Source organism: Anolis carolinensis, chromosome 6 (assembly GCF_035594765.1).
Source record: "Anolis carolinensis isolate JA03-04 chromosome 6, rAnoCar3.1.pri, whole genome shotgun sequence".
Classification (NCBI taxonomy): domain Eukaryota; kingdom Metazoa; phylum Chordata; class Lepidosauria; order Squamata; family Dactyloidae; genus Anolis; species Anolis carolinensis.
Window position 1 is genome coordinate 80,108,086 of NC_085846.1, and position 19,121 is coordinate 80,127,206.

At 36.9% G+C, this 19,121-nt stretch overlaps 1 protein-coding gene across 3 annotated transcripts in view; it reads left to right on the plus strand.

The window, feature by feature from the left end:
• ankrd28 (ankyrin repeat domain 28) overlaps positions 1 to 19,121 on the plus strand; it is a 109,910-nt gene that overhangs the window by 47,829 nt on the left and 42,960 nt on the right. Inside the window, exons 1-2 of one of the 3 annotated variants that reach the window (XM_062957500.1) lie at positions 1,670 to 3,163; positions 4,003 to 4,086. In XM_062957500.1, the coding sequence (XP_062813570.1) occupies positions 3,047 to 3,163; positions 4,003 to 4,086 (201 nt within the window). In that variant the 5' untranslated portion in view covers positions 1,670 to 3,046. Of the gene's footprint in view, positions 1 to 1,669; positions 3,164 to 4,002; positions 4,087 to 19,121 lie in introns of those variants that run through there. The other 2 variants (XM_008112742.3, XM_008112741.3) reach the window with 2 other exon arrangements.

Genomic DNA, 19,121 nt, shown 5'->3' on the forward strand with positions numbered 1-19,121 from the left:
CTATAAGTTCAGGCTTGGGAGCTTCAGTCCCATTATATCTGAAACAGGGAGCTCTGACTTAATATTAGTTTATTAACCAGGATCAGGAACCATGATTTGATCCTGGTTCAAAATCCTACTCCCCTTTAAATGTAAAAGAAAACTGGTTTAAACAGGTGAGGTTTGAAGTATTAAATATTTATATGAAGTAGTGAATTGAGTGGGGTGCATAAGGGCCCCATGGTTGTCTAAATAAAACAAGAAATCTTCATTGAGCCTCTATGTTTAATGTGTCTTGTTCCCAAATAAGTATGAATCTGATTACAGACTTAATGCATCTAGAGTCCAATATTCAGTGCATTATCCAAAATTAGTTTCACTGGAATAAGTGACATTAAATTACAAGAAAACGGGCGAGGGCTATAAATGTTAGAATATGGTTTCTAGGAGCCCCATTGGCGAAGTGTGTTAAAGCACTGAGCTGCTGAACTTGCAGACCAAAAGGTCCCAGGTTCAAACCCCGGGAGCAGCGGGAGCGGCTGCTGTTAGCTCCAGCTTCTGCCAACCTAGCAGTTCGAAAACATGCCAATGTAAGTAGATCAGCAGGTACCGCTCTGGTGGGAAGGTAACGGCGCTCCATGCAGTCATGCCGGCCACATGACCTTGGAGGTGTCTATGGACAACGCCGGCTCTTCGGCTTAGAAATGGAGATGAGCACCAACCCCCAGAGTCAGAAATGACTGGACTTAACGTCAGGGGAAACTTTTACCTTTACCTATGGTTTCTATCTTTAAAATCATAAAATTGGTACATCTGTATTACTTATTTTTAATATGGAATTACAGTCCTTCTGAAATGTGAAAGTTGTAATCTATTTTGATTATTTTTAAATGAAGAATTTAGAAATATCAGGGTTAGATTAGTAAGCAATACTGATTGCTGAAATGCTGATACATAATCTGCAATACTGTATGCTGATAGCCAAAACAATTAGCCAGGTCCTTGCAATGTTCCATTTCTATCATTTTTATGCTTTGAAATTCTACCAAAGTTCTTTTACTAAGTCTTGAATGTTTTCTGTAATTTTGTTTGTGCCGCAAAACAAATTCAGTGGATGTGCTGGGTTATTAAGTATGAATAGAAAACACTTTTAAATCAATTACATTTCCAGTGTTTTGAAAACATTATATATAATACAACCACAAAACACTTGCTCCTTGTTATATTGAAACAAAAGCTGTAAATTCAGTTTATTGGAATACCTTTTCTCCATAAAAACACATTGTTGTGTTTGTTAATGCTTCTTGCACAGCAACAGTAATTATTTTGAGAAATAGGTGTCAGTTGGTTTTTGGGTACTGTCTCTTTAAATCCTTTGATGTCTAGTTTACAAATACTGTCATCAGTAAAGCTTCAAGACTGTAGAGGGTTAAGTGAAACAGTTCTGAAAAGACAGTACCATATGAAAGTACTTAGGGATTTGGAATTGTTTATTTTCCTACGTTGTTAGTCAGCAGTGCCAGTACACAAGTTTTCTTGCGGTTTTCAGTGGAAAATGTAAAAGGCTGAAAAGCATTTTTACATTTGAACTGAATTAGTCATACGAAACTGGCATGGATATTCTCTGAGGGCTACCCAAAAGTGGCTTTCCCCCTCCCCCTCTACAGGAAGTTACATCCAGAGCAGTAGCTTCAGTTCTTTGCTAAGTGTAACATGTGAGCATTACTAGGCATTTCATCCTGCGGGTCTGCAGTCTGTGCTGTTAAGACTATTGCTCTGTTGGAACACTGCTGCGGTGCTATTTTGTGCCCTGTTGACGTGATCTGCAATTACTTTTTAAGGCACTAGATTTTTATATGGTTTGCAGTAGCATCTACCGCACTGAAAATCCTATATTGGTGACAATATTTGGATAAAGAGAGCATTTAACTTGGAAGAACCAGCAGGCTGACATAGATGCAGATCTTCAAATAAAGAAGTTGGCTGAAAGACGATGTGTGGAACCTGATTTTCTCTTTCGTCACATCGGTCTGAATGAAGGCTATAATGGGAGCCCTATTCATACAGAGATCAAAAGAAGCATTCAAATGATGAACTACTGCTGAAGGAAAAATCTAAAGCAATAATTCAAGTGCTTGTGCTTTGGTATTTTGTTAAAGCTTTCATCATTGCCAGCATTTATGCCTTGTGTGTTCCGTGTTTGGATCAGCTCATGCAACAACGTGATGGTGGAAAACAAATATTCTGCATTTCTTTTCTGATGGATGGAGTAAAGCAGTCTTTGTTGCAGTCTGCTGGGGAATCTCGATCAAACAAGCAATATTATTATCCAAGTCTCATTGTCCTTTGTTGTCTGACTCATCACATGTAAATGTACTGCAGCTTAGTGGTACATACATTGCAGGGATTTGTACAAAGAGAAGAAATGTCATCATTGGAGCTCTAATTCTGAATAGCTGCTGAGAACAGATTGCATTTCTCTGGTGAATTTCTGACAGTAAGAGAAATAAAATTTTAGTTACAGATTTATGAACTGGAACACTTGGGGCAGTCATGTATGCCTTTTATGGTAGAATACCTGCTACTGTTAACTGGGAACTGACCTTTCGGAAGTGGAGAAAGCTGTGATCATCTCTGCCAGAGCAATTGTCTTCTTGTTTCATTCTGTATAGAATGGTGTTATGTTGTCTATAACAATGATTTTATTGTTCAGAAATTCTATTCTGTAGAAATTTAACAGAGGCAGCTGGCTTTGTAACAAGTATCAGCATATTTATATAAACTACTGTAATTTATACTTTAATATTGGTTTGAACAAACAATATTTTAGTACTTGAGTGCTATAAAGTAATAGAATTATTTTATAGATTTTTTTGAGACAACCTCATTAGCTGAATAACTCAGGTTACAGAATCTGGCAAATAAGAGGTCATTTAATTATATCACTTAAAGATTTCAGACAAGCAATAGTTCTCACAAATTATGTTTAAGAAGACTTTCTATATGGTCTTAGCTGTGATTAGAATAAGGCTATTACAAATCTAGTTTTCATCTTCAAACGGATCGAATGAGTCGCGTATGTATTGTTGTTTTGGAGGAGGTGGAAGATGATTCTCCCACATTTGTTTCCAAACTGCCTCAGGAAAGCATATCTCTACATCCTTCACCTCCAACACATGGCTTGGTAAGAAGCTTCTGTTAAATATGTCCTGTTTGTAATTGTGATTCAAAGCTCAAATGAGATTTGCCATAAATGTATGTGAATATAGAAAGTATACCTAATATTATACTTAAATAGTGAACATAAAGTAGTGTGCTCTTGGGTCTAACTGCAATCCTGATGAATGACATATATTTTTAGACTTTTTAAAAATTCTATTTACTAGCAATTGTTTTCTAAAATTAGCGTGTCAAAATAGCATATCTTATACCTTTTCCTGGATATAAATTGATTCCTACGATCATTGGCTTGTTTTCCGAATTCATGTAACATTCTCTGTAATAAAGTGTTTTGTTCTTAAAATTCAGTAGAAGAACATAGCTCATGTGATATAGGGCTGCTATTTCACCTTGATTGTTCTTGCTAAATATTAGCATTTCCTAAAAATTAGATAGTTTCTTGTGGAGGGTTAGCATATGAAGGTATTTTTAGATATAGGGACATATTTCATCAAACTATTTAGATGTGCTGAATTTTCTTGCTGTTTGCCATAATAAAACGGAAACAGATTTATGTCCTATTTCTTTGAAAGTAACTGTTATGCATTCTTCAAAATGTAACCTGCTAGTGTCAGAGACTTTCCCCCTCTGGCAATATGCAGCATTACCTCTTCATAAACTCTTTCTTTTTATCTTATCTAGGAAATTGCTACAACTGCTTAAGTAGAAACCTATTTAATAAAGATGTAGTACACAACTTTTATTTGTGATACCATTTTGGGCTGTTCAAAGTTTAATGCCTGATATAACAACTACAACACTTACTTTGAAATTAAAACATTCCTTCTGTTTCTTATATTTCAGCCCCCACTAGTTCAAGCTATATTTAATGGGGACCCTGATGAGGTTCGTGCACTGATTTTTAAGAAGGAAGATGTCAATTTTCAGGTAAAAAGAGATTATGCTGTTACATACAAATGTAATGTAATTTTGTTATATTAATGCTCTCATTTGAGATCCTTTTGAATCTTTGTAACATTTTTTTTTCTAAAATAAACCAAGGCAAATGCTTCTTGTGATCTTGCTAAAGTTGTTGCAAAAAATTTTCAGATTTTAAAGAAATGTAATCATCCTGGACATACTTTTTCAGAAAGTTGTTATTTCAAGTATGGTTTCCCTTTGTGGTATTAATCAATATGTATCTATTTGTAATGTGTACATCACTGTTAACATTTCAGTCATTTCCGTATTACCCATTTAATAAAGACAAGGTTCTTTCTGTGGGAGGAGGGAACAGTTCAAATATTGATGCTGTCAGTCTTACGGCCATTAAGAAATCCTCCAGCTATTCTTTCATAAAGCTAAATCCTATGCATCACTACAGCCATATTCATGTAATTATTTTTGACAGTGTGGTAGTCTTGATCAGTTAATATTTATTGGTGTACATGTCTACTCGGATATAGGCCCCATTTCATTCAGTGGAAGTTTCAAGAAAATGTATTAAGATTATAGGTTTAGTCTGCAAATGTCAAAGAGAGATATGATTTTAAATACTAACCAGACATTTAGCGTGTAAATTTAACCAGGTATTATTCTGAATTTGTCAGGGAAACCGTTTTGGAAAACAAGATTATAGAATTTTGTCTTAAGTAGTAGGTTTAAAAAAACATACTTTTGTTAAAATGTAGTAGGCAAGTAAATCTGTGTTTTTGTTGGCTGCAGCTTTGAAAATGGGTTAGGCCCATGTGCTTCATTAGAAGTGAACTTCAAAAAAAATCCATGGAAATCAGAGCAAAAAACTGGTGAAGTTGAATTAAAAATACGCACACATACATGCTTAATTCTTTGACCAAATTAATATTCCTTGGTAATCCTATTGTATTAGTGGAAACAATTTTGTGACTGTACAGGGTGTGTATTATATATTTCCCTTCCAGGTGCATCCCTCTGTGCCATGTCAAATCCGGTTCTAGTGGGCCTCTTGACCTTTAAGGCTAGCTCTTGGCACATGGAGATGCAAGGAGCTGCAATAAGAAGGGAAACTGGAAAAGCCCTCAGGGGCATATGTTGTTCTCTATGAAGCTCTTTGACTGTTGTGTCTGTTCAAGAATATCAGACATTTGACATTGTGCCATGACCATAGTAAAATAATATGGTTTTTTGTGTGTCTTAAAGTTGGCATTTGTTTGTTTCGATTGCAGTTCACGACTCTACTCTGTTTCAGTTATAATTGCTTCATATCTGCAACAGAGTAGTAAGGAATTACAGATTGTTGACATGGGACAATGGATGAAATTGGTTGTAGACCACCTTGGATGGGTAGCTTCAGCTGAAGTAGCTTATGGAGAGGCAAATGTTTTTTTTTCTCCTGCCTATGATATCAGTCATGCCCCATTATGCATGTTGTGCAATTATATTAAAAGACACTGTTTATGGGCATTGTGTAAACATCAGTCTGTAGTACAAATGCATTAGTAACTCATTGCCACAGAAAAATGAGACCTTTCTAAATATAGATACTTTTATTATCAACTTAGTGTTTCTTTCTCAGACAGAATCTTTATTTTTTAGAAGATTCTAATAAACTGATTAGTCACATCCAACTATACAGTAAATGTAGCTCTGGCTTGTGAAAATGTCTGCAGGATATTTCTTTTGCAAATAATAGATAGAAAATAGATAGTGTCCCCCCCAAATCCAAGATTTTGCAAATGTATAGTTAGCCCCTGCATTTTAGGTTTCACTTTTGTGGATTTGACTACTTGCAGATTTTATTAATACAGTAGAGTCACACTTATCCAACATAAATGGGCCAGCAGAACGTTGGATAAGCGAAAATGTTGGATAATAAGGAGGGATTAAGGAAAAGCTTATTAAATGTTAAATTACATTATGATTTTACAAATTAAGCACCAAGACATAATATTTTACAACAAATCGACAGAAAAATCAGTTCAATACACAGTAAAGTTATGTAGTAATTATTGTATTTGTGAATTTAGCACCAAAACATCGCAATGTATTGAAAACATTGACTACAAAAAAATGACTACAAATAAGGATAGAATTTCATAAAATAAACATACAGTAACAACATTGTTGGAAGTTAAATCCATAAAAAGTTCAGTTCTTGCTGCCTAGAGAAACAACTCTGGATCTGGGTGGGAGGCAGATTGCGTTGGATAATCCAGAACGTTGGATAAGCGAAGGTTGGATAAGTGAGACTCTACTGTATGTTACCTCTATGAATCTCCACTATGATTCCTAGAGAGATATTTCTAGGTCATCCAGCACCATTCTGTCATCACTTTCCACCAAAGGTTGACTATAGAGTTGTGCTGGAGAATCTGGAGATTCCTAGAGAGATGTTCTCTCAGGTAAAAAAATAGTGCTTTAAAAATTTGGTTTTTTCTATTTTTATCACAGTCCTGTGCCCCTAACCACACCAATGTGGAGGAGTGACTGTATTACCAATCAGTGTCTAACAAACCTTTGCTAAGTACAAAGACATTATAATAGTGTATATATAGTGAAGGTATTCATGCAATTCAATTTTTAAAATTCAGTCTTTCTGTATTGAAAGATTGAGGATTCTTTTAAACAGCAAATCTTTAGCTCGAAGTAATGGAATATTGTACTTTATCTAATGATGTATAGGATTGTATTGTCAAGCTAGATGATGTTCAAAAAGAATTCTGCTCATGTTGACTTTCCTTTTGAGTAGATTTTTCTGTTTTTCTGGTCTTGGTCAGCTCTCAATCACTGGTAGCTACATTGTTACAGAAGCCTGAAGTTTATACTTCCTTGTAGTGACATCTTCCACATAGTGTTGTCCCTTTGTGGACATATGGCTTCCACAATACTTGTTTGGTGGTATTATCATCTTATGATCATGGTCACGTTCTTACCTCTCCATTTTTTTTTTGAAATGAATTCACAGAGGTTTTCAAATGTTTTTGTCAGGGGAAAGAAGTAATCTTTAGAAAATGACGGTTTCATAACAAAGTTAGCTTTCCTGAAAGGATATACAGTCAGCTTTCTATATTTGCTGGGGTTAAGAGTCACAGAACTATCAAGAAATTTGGGAAAAACCACAATTAAAAATGCTCATTTTTTACCTGAAAGAACAACCTCTCTAGGCATTGTGGATCCTCCAGTTCAATTCTAATTTTTGCCAGACATTAACCACATAATAGCCCTGGAGGATTAGCAGATGGCTAGAGAAATGTTCTATCTATGAATTTCTATATGCTCCTATGTAACTTTTGGGTCATGCTGGAGGACACAGAGATTCCTAGATAGAATATATTAATCAAATCCAAAAAGGTAAAACCCAGAAATGTGGAGGGCTGACTGTAATATTTAACAAGTATTGGTACGTTACTAGTTGGGGAGTGTCTGTCTACATTAATTATTGACTATAGAACAGTACTGAAGGATCTGTAACATCTGATCTCCATACAAAAGCAATAAATAGACTGTAGTAGGATAAGAAGAAATGTGCTTGCCTATTTTATTGTTCTTCAAAAATGTGTGTGTTTGTGTGTGTATCACACATTAACACACACTGAAAAACAATGAAATTGACACACACACTATGTATCGCACACTTCAAATCCTGTTTTGTCTAGGTTAATAATACTTTATGCAGTCCTGCAATCTCAGCTACAGCAGTTTTAGCAGCACTTTTAGTGATGATAAATATAGTACAAAAGAAGCTAGTTCAGCCACAGTTGTACTGGGAGCAAATTGGTCATTATAGAATGTATGCATTAAGAAAAAAGTAGTGAAATAAGAAATTGGTTTGGCACCAAAAGAACGCCAGGAGGAAGGTAACTGGCTTGAAAATTATTTGAGGAATGTTAACAAGAATGGAGCTTCACATGTTTTTATATAGTACCTTTTAACTCTTATTCATATAGTTTTTTTAAAAAAACTTTCCATTTTCAAAAATGCACATGACTATTGAAGCATTTTGTGACCCAATGGGAGTTCTAGCTTTTTTAATAAATTAAAATTTCACTGTAAAAAATAAAGACCAACATTTTTGTTTCCTAAAATACTCTTGCTGTTACAGTTGAACCTCCATATCCACTTATTCTGTATCTATAGATTCCAGCATCTACAACTTGAAAATATCTCCTCTCCCCCAAATTACAAAAAACAAATCTTAATTTTACTGTGTCATTTTATATAATGAAACTTCAGTATCTACAGATTTTGTTAATTGTGTGTGTGTGTGTGTGTCATGAATCCAAACCTTAGTGAATACCAAGGACCAACTTGCACTTAAATGTTTTTCCAAGATAAAGATGGTTCAGCCATCATTGTTACAACATGGTAATTATGGAAAGCTGAATGCCCTTTGATATATCAGACTTCCTGTTTGGCTATATGTATCTCTTTTAAAAGACAAAACGTCTTATCAGTGCAGAACCACCACACTTACATTTTGGTGGTTTACTCTGAACTCAAAGCAGATTTCATCAGTGGTTAGAGCCATCCCTAAAATGTTCTGCATTCAAAGCTGCCCAGCATAGCTCACATGCCCCCAAAAGCAATATAATGCTTCTTCCTTATTGTTGAACCTCAAGAGAGTGAACAAAATGATCATTGTTGCTTTGCAGTGGAAGCAAATAGAAGCTGGATCCTTCTTTTCCTCCATGATGCTTCTTCAACAGGAGCAGTAAGCTACCAGTTCAATGATGTTAAAGAGATTCCACAGTTAAAGTGAATATATGCCATGTTGCTTTTTATCATGGAATATCTGAGCAAGAATGTTTTCTGTGAGAAGGAGTTGAAAGGCTTCTAACATTACTGCTTTGTTTGAACCCTTTTGGGTCTTGATGTTGTTCAGGTGTTGTTGTTTGTCGCATGCTTTCAAGTCATTGCTGAATTAAGATATCCCTAAGGCCTTTTATAATTGGATTTTCTTACCAATATTTATTCAGAGGTGGCTTGCCATTTTCTTCATCTCTGACTGAGAGAGTGTTACTTACCACAAGGTCACCCAGTGGGTTTCAATTGCTGACTATGTATTTGAACCCCGGTCTCAAAGCTAAAGACCAGCTCTCTTATAATAATCTTTAGCCAAGGATGTTCTAGAATTATGTTTCTGGTTATTTTGTATAGAATCGTCTATAGGTGGCTGTACCACGTCTTTCTATCCTTGCCTCTGTTGGTATTCACCTGGAATACTGTGTCCAGTTATGGGCACCACAGTTTAAAAGAGATATTGACAAGCTGGAAGGTGTCCAGAGGAGGGCAACTAAAATGATCAAAAGTCTGGAAACCATGTGCAAGGGTCCACTTAATAAACAGGCAGGGGGCAATCCTTCTTTCAGGATCCCAGCCACTGCCAGCTATAAACCCTTAAGTCTGTCCGTGTGCATGTACAATATGATGTGTCACTCAGGGGCAATATTTGAGACAAATCTTCTACTGATACTAAGTCGAGCAATTTACCACTCAGAAGCACTTTCTTTATTTGAAACAGAGAATTATTTATTTATGGTTACTTTAGTCCAACAATCATAACTTGTGTCAATAGTTTACTTCTTCAGTTTCACATATATACAATATCAAACATATCTTTCATTCTTCAACATTAACCACTTGACTGAAACTTTGTCTCTCCCCTATTCCTTTTTTTTTAGTTCTTCCTCACTAGAAACCCCAGATCTGACTCAATAATAGTCACTTTTTCCTTCAGTATTCCAACTGAAGTCCCAAACTTAAACTTGGATCCTTTTCCCTCTAGCTCACCCAGCTAGAGACTACCATAACTGAACCTCAGACACACACATTTTTTTCTCCAGTTTCCCTCACTAGAACATGAACATAACTAAACTTTTTTTAAAACATCTCCTTTTCTCCTCAAGCTAGCTCCGCCCCTTTCACTAGCCTAGAAATTGTTACATTTCTACCGAAGCAGCTACGTTACCATGGTAACACATGGCCAATCATCAGTAGCTAACTTCTGCCCACTTTTATCTCTAAATCAACATTAAATAACATAGGCAAAATTTATCAATAAAATAAGGCTTTCCGTTACACCATGCCTTATGAGGAGTATCTTAAAGACCTGGGTATGTTTAGCCTGCAGAAGAGAAGGTTGAGAGGAGATATGATAGCCATGTATAAGGAAGAGGGAGCAAGCTTGTTTTCTGCTGCCCTGGAAACTAGGACTCGGAACAATGGTTTCAAATTATAGGAAAGGAGATTCCACCGGAACATTAGGAAGAATTTTAAGAGACTGTAAGAGCTGTTCAGCAGTGGAACTCTCTACCTCGGAGTGTGGTGGAAGCTCTTTCCTTTGAAGCTTGTAAACAGAGGCCAGATAGCTATCAATCAGGGGTACTTTGTGCTTTTGCTGTATGATAGGGCGTTAGACTCGATGGCCCATGTGGTCTCTTCCCACTTTATTATTCTATGATTCTACTCCATCTGTTTCTGGTGATATATTTCTTTCAAGTGTTCTGAGGGTAGCTTCCACTTCACTTTCTAAATTCTTACATTTTCACAAAACACTCAATATGAGACTCAAAATTTCCTATTCCTGTTCACTTCAGCTTGATGAAATCAACTATTGTCACATTTTGTGTCCCTATAGTATGTTGTGCAGCTTCAAATTTTCCTTTTCCCTCTGAGCATGTCAACAGCCAAATGTACTTTCAGCTTTAGTCCAATTGTATCATTAGCAACAATGCTACTCTGAGTGTTATCTGACCTGGGAGTTTAATCATTTTATATTATGCCACCATACGATTTTCGTGGTAAAAGACATTCAAAAAGAGATTTACTGTGCCTCCTTCTGCACAGTACTAACAAGCATGATACCGCTTCCATTGTCTCTGAGAGATCCTCCACCAGTGTCTCCCCCCACTATTTTTGCTATTTCACATAGATGTTTGCCACATTTAGTCAGTTTCCTCAGCAAAAGTCTGTCTACATGAGAGACCTTATCAGCGTTTCTGGATCCAACAGCACAGCATCTTGCTACAGAACACACAATCTCACTACTATGAAAAGTTATGCCATTTATGAGATGACATTGTTATTGTGTGCCTTCAAGATTTTTTCCAAGTCATGGCAACACTAAAGGCTTTTTCTGGGGCTGAAAGTATGTGATTCACTTAAGGTCAACCAGGGACTTTCCATGGCCAAGCAGGGAATCAAGCTTTAGTCTCCAGATTCAAATTCCATCACTCAAACACTACACCATGCTGGCTCTATAACATCATTGCTTTTTCTTAATCCTTCCAGGGCAGATTCAAATGAGTATTCATTTGATGCCTTCTCATCCCTGACTTAAAAGCAATGCTTTTGGGTTGGAAAGATTAGCCATTTACAAAAAACGTTGCCCAGGGGACGCCCGACTGGATTTACTCAGCCTTTGGGGAGGCTATATCTGTGTCCCCCAGGATGCCTTAAACCTACACTTGTTGATAAACTCTACAAGTTAGCTGGCACTGCCCCCCCCCCCCCCCCAATGTGGAATGGGAAGTTGCTGCTAACTGTGAGAGAAATAAGGTCAAGCTTTGCGAAAGCCATCCACTGCATGACTATCAGCCTCCTCCCACTAGACTCAAATTAAGGAAAAGCTTCATAAGAACCTCCACTCCTCTTAATGTTCTTCCAGCAACAGCAAGAGTATCCCCATGAGGGTCTGCCTCCAGGGGCAAACCAAGAATTGGCAACTTGGAAGTCCCTAAACAGACTCAGAAGCGGAGTGGGCAGATTAAAAGACAACTTTGCAAGATATCACTACCTGGAGGAACCCTCCACCTTCTGTGACTGTGGAGCAGACCAAACAACTCCGCATATGTATGCTTGCCCACAGTGTCCTGCCTCATGTACCGAGGAGGTGTTGTTTAAAGCCACGGACAATGCAGTTGCTGTTGCCCACTTTTAGTCTAAAACTATTTAGTTGTTTGTGATTCCTTTAGTTCATCACTTTTAAACTTATTTATTATGCAGTGCTTTTGACATGAAATAAATAAATAAATCCCTGACTTAAAACCTGCACCATGTTTTAAGCACAAAATGTCATGGAAAATGTTCTATAACATTCTGTTGTGTGACACACAAAACAAAATTCGAACCAACAACAAAACTAGCATCATGAAACAGGTTTTTGAGACATTTTGTGTGTGAGTTGTTTTTGTCTGTTTAAAACATAACAATTGATTGATGATTGTTGGTCTTCAGAGATGTTTAAATCTCCTTAGGTTTTTTAAAATTGTGTCAGAAGCAACTTGAAAACATACTGCAAGTTGCTTCTGGCGTAAGAGACTTGGCCGTCTACAGAGACGTTACCCAGGGAATGCCTGAATGTGTTACCATCCTGCTGGGAGGCTTCTCTCATGCCTCCGCAAGCTAGAGATGACAGACGGGAGCTCACCCCGTCTTGCAGATTCAAACTGGCAACCGGTATTAAAAATTTCATGTTGCTAATGTGTTAGAGATACTTGTGTTTTCTTCACATTTCCCCCTAAATTCCAGATCTGGGCAGGAAGAACATTTTGAAATAGTGTATTTCAAATCCACACTGTTATTATTTAATTGGAAAAATTAATCATGTGGATGTGTTAATTTTTCCCTTTCTCTTTAGATAGTTAACATCCCACAAATATGAAACTATGTTGACATAAACAACTACATACTGGGCTTTTCATGACTAAATTGTAAACAGTTGATGACAAATCTTGGATATTCAGCCTACTGAATACATGGCAAGCTTTTTTATTAGTACTTTTTTAGATTCAGCGTTTGATAGTTCTGAATCCTTTTTTGAATCTGGTGAAAGCTGTGGAGCATCAACTAATACACTTAAAAACAGTTTTGAAAGAATATGAAAAAAGCTGATTAAAACAAAAGTTATGAGCCTGCTGAACAGAACCCCTGAAACCTCAAGGTTCCTTGTAGACCTCAAATTCAACTCCCAATCTAGATTTTAGTAAGAACACTATTTTCAATGCTATTTATTTTTCTGTTTTATGACATTTTGCCTAGGAAGAATTTTAAAGTATAATTAAAATGACCAGATGCAAGTATATTAGCAGCTACAAACACGTTGAGCATGTGCCAAGTGGAGAACACACATCTTCTGTCTGCTCTGTTACTTTATTATGTCACAAATTTCCTAATTCTTAAGGACTTAATTAGACACTGCTCCTGTTATGCATGAAAAGACAGATCTTCTTGTTCTCTGAATTTGTTGTTTCTTTTTTGCTAGTTGTATAACACACTCATTTCTAAACCGAATATGCCTTAAAATAAAGTAACACTTAGGGTGGTATATATTAAACTATTTAATTTAAAGTGTAATGCAAGCTCAGAACAGTTTTTAATAACTTTGTGCAGTGTACTGATGAAAATAACTTGGCTGTGTAAACGTATAGTCTACAAAATCAGGGTAAACTGGTATTCCTTTTCATGTGTCTAATTGAACTGTTTTTAAAATATTATATAGACCAGCGTTTCTCAAACTATGCTCCTTAGAGCTCCACGAAGCACAGTCAACTGCCTTCCTACATGGCATCCTCTTGGACTATATATAGGACAGCTTTCTGATCCACTCCACTCAGCAGTTGAGTAAGACAAGGCCAGGATTGATGTTCTTATTAATTTTGGGTCTGCACCCATGCAGAATTAGTAAGTTTCCGCAAGATGTTATTACGTGCAGCTACCTTCTGCTTGGTGTTCATACAGTGTTTCTTAAATGTTAGTGTTTGATCTAAGCTGACACTGAGATATTAAGGGTTGAAACAGTGTTCAAGCTCTTGGCCTTCCCAGGTAGCCTTCAGTTTTCTGCTGGCTTCATGATTACGTAGATGGAATGCACACACTTGTGTCTTGGCAGGATTAGGCTTCAGGTGGTTATCTTTATAGTAGCTGGAGAGATCTTTCAGGGCATTAGTTGGTTTTCAACTGTTTCAAAGTCTTTTGCTTTTGTTGCTAGGCCAAGGTCATCAGTGTATATAAAGCTCTTTGAGAGTGGTGGTTGTGGCTGATCATTAGTAAAGATGTTAAAAAGGTTGGTGCAAGAATGCTGCCTTGAGGTAGACCATTCTTTTGCCTCCTCCATCTCCTTTTCCTGCCCTGAAACTCCACATAAAAGCTGCAGTTTTATAGGAGGGTCTGAATGGTTTTTGTAAAACTGTAGTCCCGGGTGATATGGTAGACTTTATGCAGCAATTTCCTATGTTGCACCATGTCATAGTCTGCTGTAAGGTCCACAAAAACCGTTCCTGTAATGCAACCTTTCTCATAGCTTTCCTTGATATACTCGGTCAGGTCGAGTTTGTTTTTATTTGGGCACTACTGTATAAAAATTAAAATATTAAAATACAATGTAACCTAAAAAGTGGCTTAACAGTAAATTAATGACAGTGAACAATCTTTAGTTTGAGATATGCACTGTATTGTGCATTTGTTTATAATGTATGTAAATGTTAATCTACATCTGCATTTACACATACATGCATGGTACTAAAATGAATCAGAGGTAAGCAGAAGATCCATCAAAGTTGGTTGACATTAGTGTAATTTCAGCATTCCAGTAGCAAAATACTTCATTACTTCCATTCTGCTTTCTAATTTCGAAATTAAAACAGTTTGGGCTGATGGGGATCAGGGTATTGTATTAACAGGGATTATGGATTTCATGCTGTTCTGGTAATCAAACTCCTGGGTTCAGAATTATTTTCCTTCAAATATGACTTTTATACTAAGTTCCAACTGATGGATCTTAGGATTCTAATAAATATACCATAGATATTGCAAGCCCAAATAAACATCTATTTTAAAAAATGAACTGGCAAATGACTTTGCCTTGCATGAGGCATGAACATGTTCTTGTTCTAGTATACTGTAATTTTGGGGTGAAAGTACAGTAGTTAAATTTAGTTAATGAAATAAGTCTCAAAAGTTCTGTGTATTTCTATCCCGTTTAAACAGCCTGATAGGAAAAGGGGGTTTATATGGAATAGAAATAGGAATTCAATGAAAAGGTGCTGGGAGGTGTGTGTGTGTGTGTGTGTGTGTGTGGGCGCATGTGCACTGGTACGTTTTTTCCTTAACTAATAGAAAGCTGCATTGTAATTCTTAGTTTTTCTGCATGATCTCTGTATCTCACATTAATGGATTTTGCTCCTGCGCTACAAGAATGTTCAGAATGTTCCAGAGTAGGCAGCAATGTTATTAAGAGCATTATTACTCCCTCTAGAATTGTGTGAGCTGATATTATGGTGAGCTGAAAAGGGGGGAGGGAGAATTGGCCAAAATTGAAACTCTGCTTCTCCCCTTCCTCCAACTGTGGTAATCTCTGCAGAACCTTGTTCACATCTGAACGAGCAGAGGGGCAATTCTGGATTCCCCACCAATGTTTCAAAAATAATATAGCAGTCTACTATAACATAAATAATAATACATAAAAATAATAACACTTTAGTTGTATATCGCAGTATCTCTCCGAAGGGACTCAGGTCGGTTTCCAACATACGGTAGGTAAAACATTGAATCGCCAACACAAAAACATACAATACAACCATAATAAAACATCTACATCTATATATATAAAAGAGTGATGGCATCACGGCGACCCACAAAACAACAAAAGTACAGGCCCCCCAACCTCGAAATTTGACAACACAACCCATCACCCACGCCTCAGGGTTGATACAACAAAAAGACAAGAAAAATAAAGTCCTAATTAGAGGGAGAGCAATAATTGTTTTTATCCAATTGCTGCCAGTTTAGAGGGCTAATCTCTGCCCACTTGATCGCCTAGCAACCAATTCAGCCAAAGGACAGCCAGGATTCAGTTAGGGGACAGGCAGATTTAGGCCTCACTTAGGCTTCTTCCACAGATTGTCTAATTTGCACTGGATTATATGGCAGTGTAGATTCAAGGCCCTTCTACACAGCTATATAACCCATTTATAATCTTATATTATCTGCTTTGCACTGGATTATCTTGACTCCACACTGCCATATAATTCACTTCAGTGTGCATTTTATACAGCTGTGAAGAAGGGGCCTCATATAATCCAGTTCTAAGCAGATAATTTAAGATTATCAATATACAGTAGAGTCTCACTTATCCAACATAAACAGGCCGGCAGGATAAGTGAATATGTTGGATAATAAGAAGGGATTCAGGAAAAGCTGATTAAACATCAAGTTAGGTCATCGTTATACAAATTAAGCACCAAAACATCATATTATATAACAAATTTGACAGAAAAGGTAGTTCCACGCGCAGTAATGTTATGTAGTAATTACAGTAGAGTCTCACTTATCCAACACTCGCTTATCCAATGTTCTGGATTATCCAATGCATTTTTGTAGTCAATGTTTTCAATATATCGTGATATTTTGGTGTTAAATTCATAAATACAGTAATTACTACATAGCATTACTGCGTATTGAACTACTTTTTCTGTCAAATTTGTTGTATAACATGATGTTTTGGTGTTTCATTTGTAAAACCATAACCTAATTTGATATTTAATAGGCTTTTCCTCAATGCCTCCTTATTATCCAACATATTCGCTTATCCAACATTCTGCCGGCCCGTTTATGTTGGATAAGTGAGACTCTACTATACTGTATTTACAAATTTACCACTAAAATATCACAGTGAATTTAAAACACCGACTACAAAGACATTGATTATGAAAAGGCAGACTGCGTTGGATAATCCAGAACATTGTATAAGCAAATGTTGGATAAGTGAGATTCTACTTTGACATGAAATAATTTCTGGGATAGAATAATGCAGAACAATATAATCTCTAAAACCAGGACAGTACATAAAGAAATAAAGAAAGTAAATAAAGCAGTGAAATTGGAAATTCCACAAAGGAAACAATCAGGGCCAGCTAACACCTCCCAAGAAAGGATTCTTCCAGAAAGGAAGCTGAGAAGGCAGTGAAGCACTGTGTATTACCAAAGTCATTATTATTACTATCATTATTATTATTATTGTGTTGCGGTCAACCGTGAAAATAAATACAATCTGGCTCCAAGTATTCAAAAACACTAAAATCAGAATATATAAAAATTAATGTGGTATAATAAAACAGAACAATACAATCTCTAAAATCAGAACACTAAATAAAGAACAACACTCTGAAAACAGGGGAATTCCACACAGGAAACAATCAGGGCCAGCTAACACCTCCCAACAAAGTATTCCCATCATCAAAGACTGGCAAATCCTCTGTTTTCTTAGGGCCACAGACATTAGAAGCACATAAAATATCGCAAACAACACCACTCTGAAAACAAGGGAATTCCAGACAGGAAACAATCAGGGCCAGCTAACACCTCCCAACAAAAAAATCACTCAGAGGAAACAGCCAGGCTTTAAAGCTGCAAGGCCATTACATCCTAATCATTTTTCCTAATTGCAGCATTCATACTTGCCTCCAAGAGACAAAAAAACCCCCCAAAAAACCAATCAGAAATATTGTATATTCACAACTTTTAGGAAATAATATCCCCTGATGGCGCAGCGTGTTAAAGCGCTGAGCTGCTGAACTTCTGGACCGAAAGGCCGTAGGTTTGAATTGGGGGAGCGGAGAGAGCCCCCATTGTTAGCCCCAGCTTCTGCCAACCCAGAAGTTCAAAAACATGCAAATGTGAGTGCATCAATAGGCACTGCTCCGGTGGGAAGGTAACGCCGCTCCATGCTGTCATCCCACGTGACCTTGGAGGAGTCTACGGACAACGCCGGCTCTTCGGCTTAGAAATGGAGATGAGCACCAACCCCCAGAATCAGACATGACTGGACTTAACGTCAGGGGAAAATGTTTACCCTTTACCTTAACTACCACCAATTCCTCAATACTTTATTTCCCATACCACCATACTTCGCCACAGCAACGCGTGGCCGGGCACAGCTAGTAATTACTATGACACAACATATTCATATAGAATTAAAACCAATTCAATGCTGAAAACAAACGTTTTCAGTTCTCTTTTTATTTCTTTCCCCATTTTTTCTCATGAGCAAAAAACACATGATTGCAAATTGCAGTTCTGTTTCTTGTTGTAGGTCTATTAGTGAGTCCCCAAGTTACAAACATCTGATGGGGTGAGGCAACAGAAGTGGGAGAAATCTACCCCTCAGAAGAGAAATTCACTCCTGAAGGAGTTATCATGAGGAAAAGGTGCCTCCAGTGAAGCTTTATCACCAATCGTTGTTCCCATAACAAGCTAATTTTTTCAAAATCCAATTATCACAGGAACAGAAAGTGAGGTGAAATCTTCTGAACAGGGGGACAGACAGCAAAACAAACACCACTGTTAACCCTTCCCATGGCTATCCAAAGCGCATATATGGCTAGTGTTACACTTAAAAGTGTACCTGTTCCGACTTACAAACAAATTCAACTTAAGAACAAAACTACCAAACCTATCCTGTTTGTAAGTTGGGGGCTGCCCATATTGTCAAGCTTGATACACTTTACTTCCACATTTCTTTGAAAAGATTAGCCTTTCTTTTGGAATAATTAAATTATATTTTATACATTTCAAGAATAAGATACAGATTTTAGTTTGTCTCAGAACATCTCTTATTTTGGGTTATGAAACAAACCACTATATAATTTAATCTAATCATCGTCATCACAATCATCATCATCATCACTTATGGCAGTGGTTCTCAGATGTTTTGGTCTTCAACTCCCAGAAATCCTAACAGCTGGTAAACTGGCTGGGATTTCTGGGAGTTGTAGTCCAAAAACCTGGGGACCCACAGATTGAGAAACACTGATCTATAGTATCTTGAGTAACTATTTTATGGTAACTATTAATCTCATTCAGTACTTTTAATGGTTAAGAATTACTGTTCTGTAATAACCATAAACAAGAAGTAAAAAATAAAATAAAATGGACCTGCTTCATTTTTGAGCCATTGTGATAAAGAAGATGATGAGATACTTAATATCAGTGCTACTCCAAATGGGGTC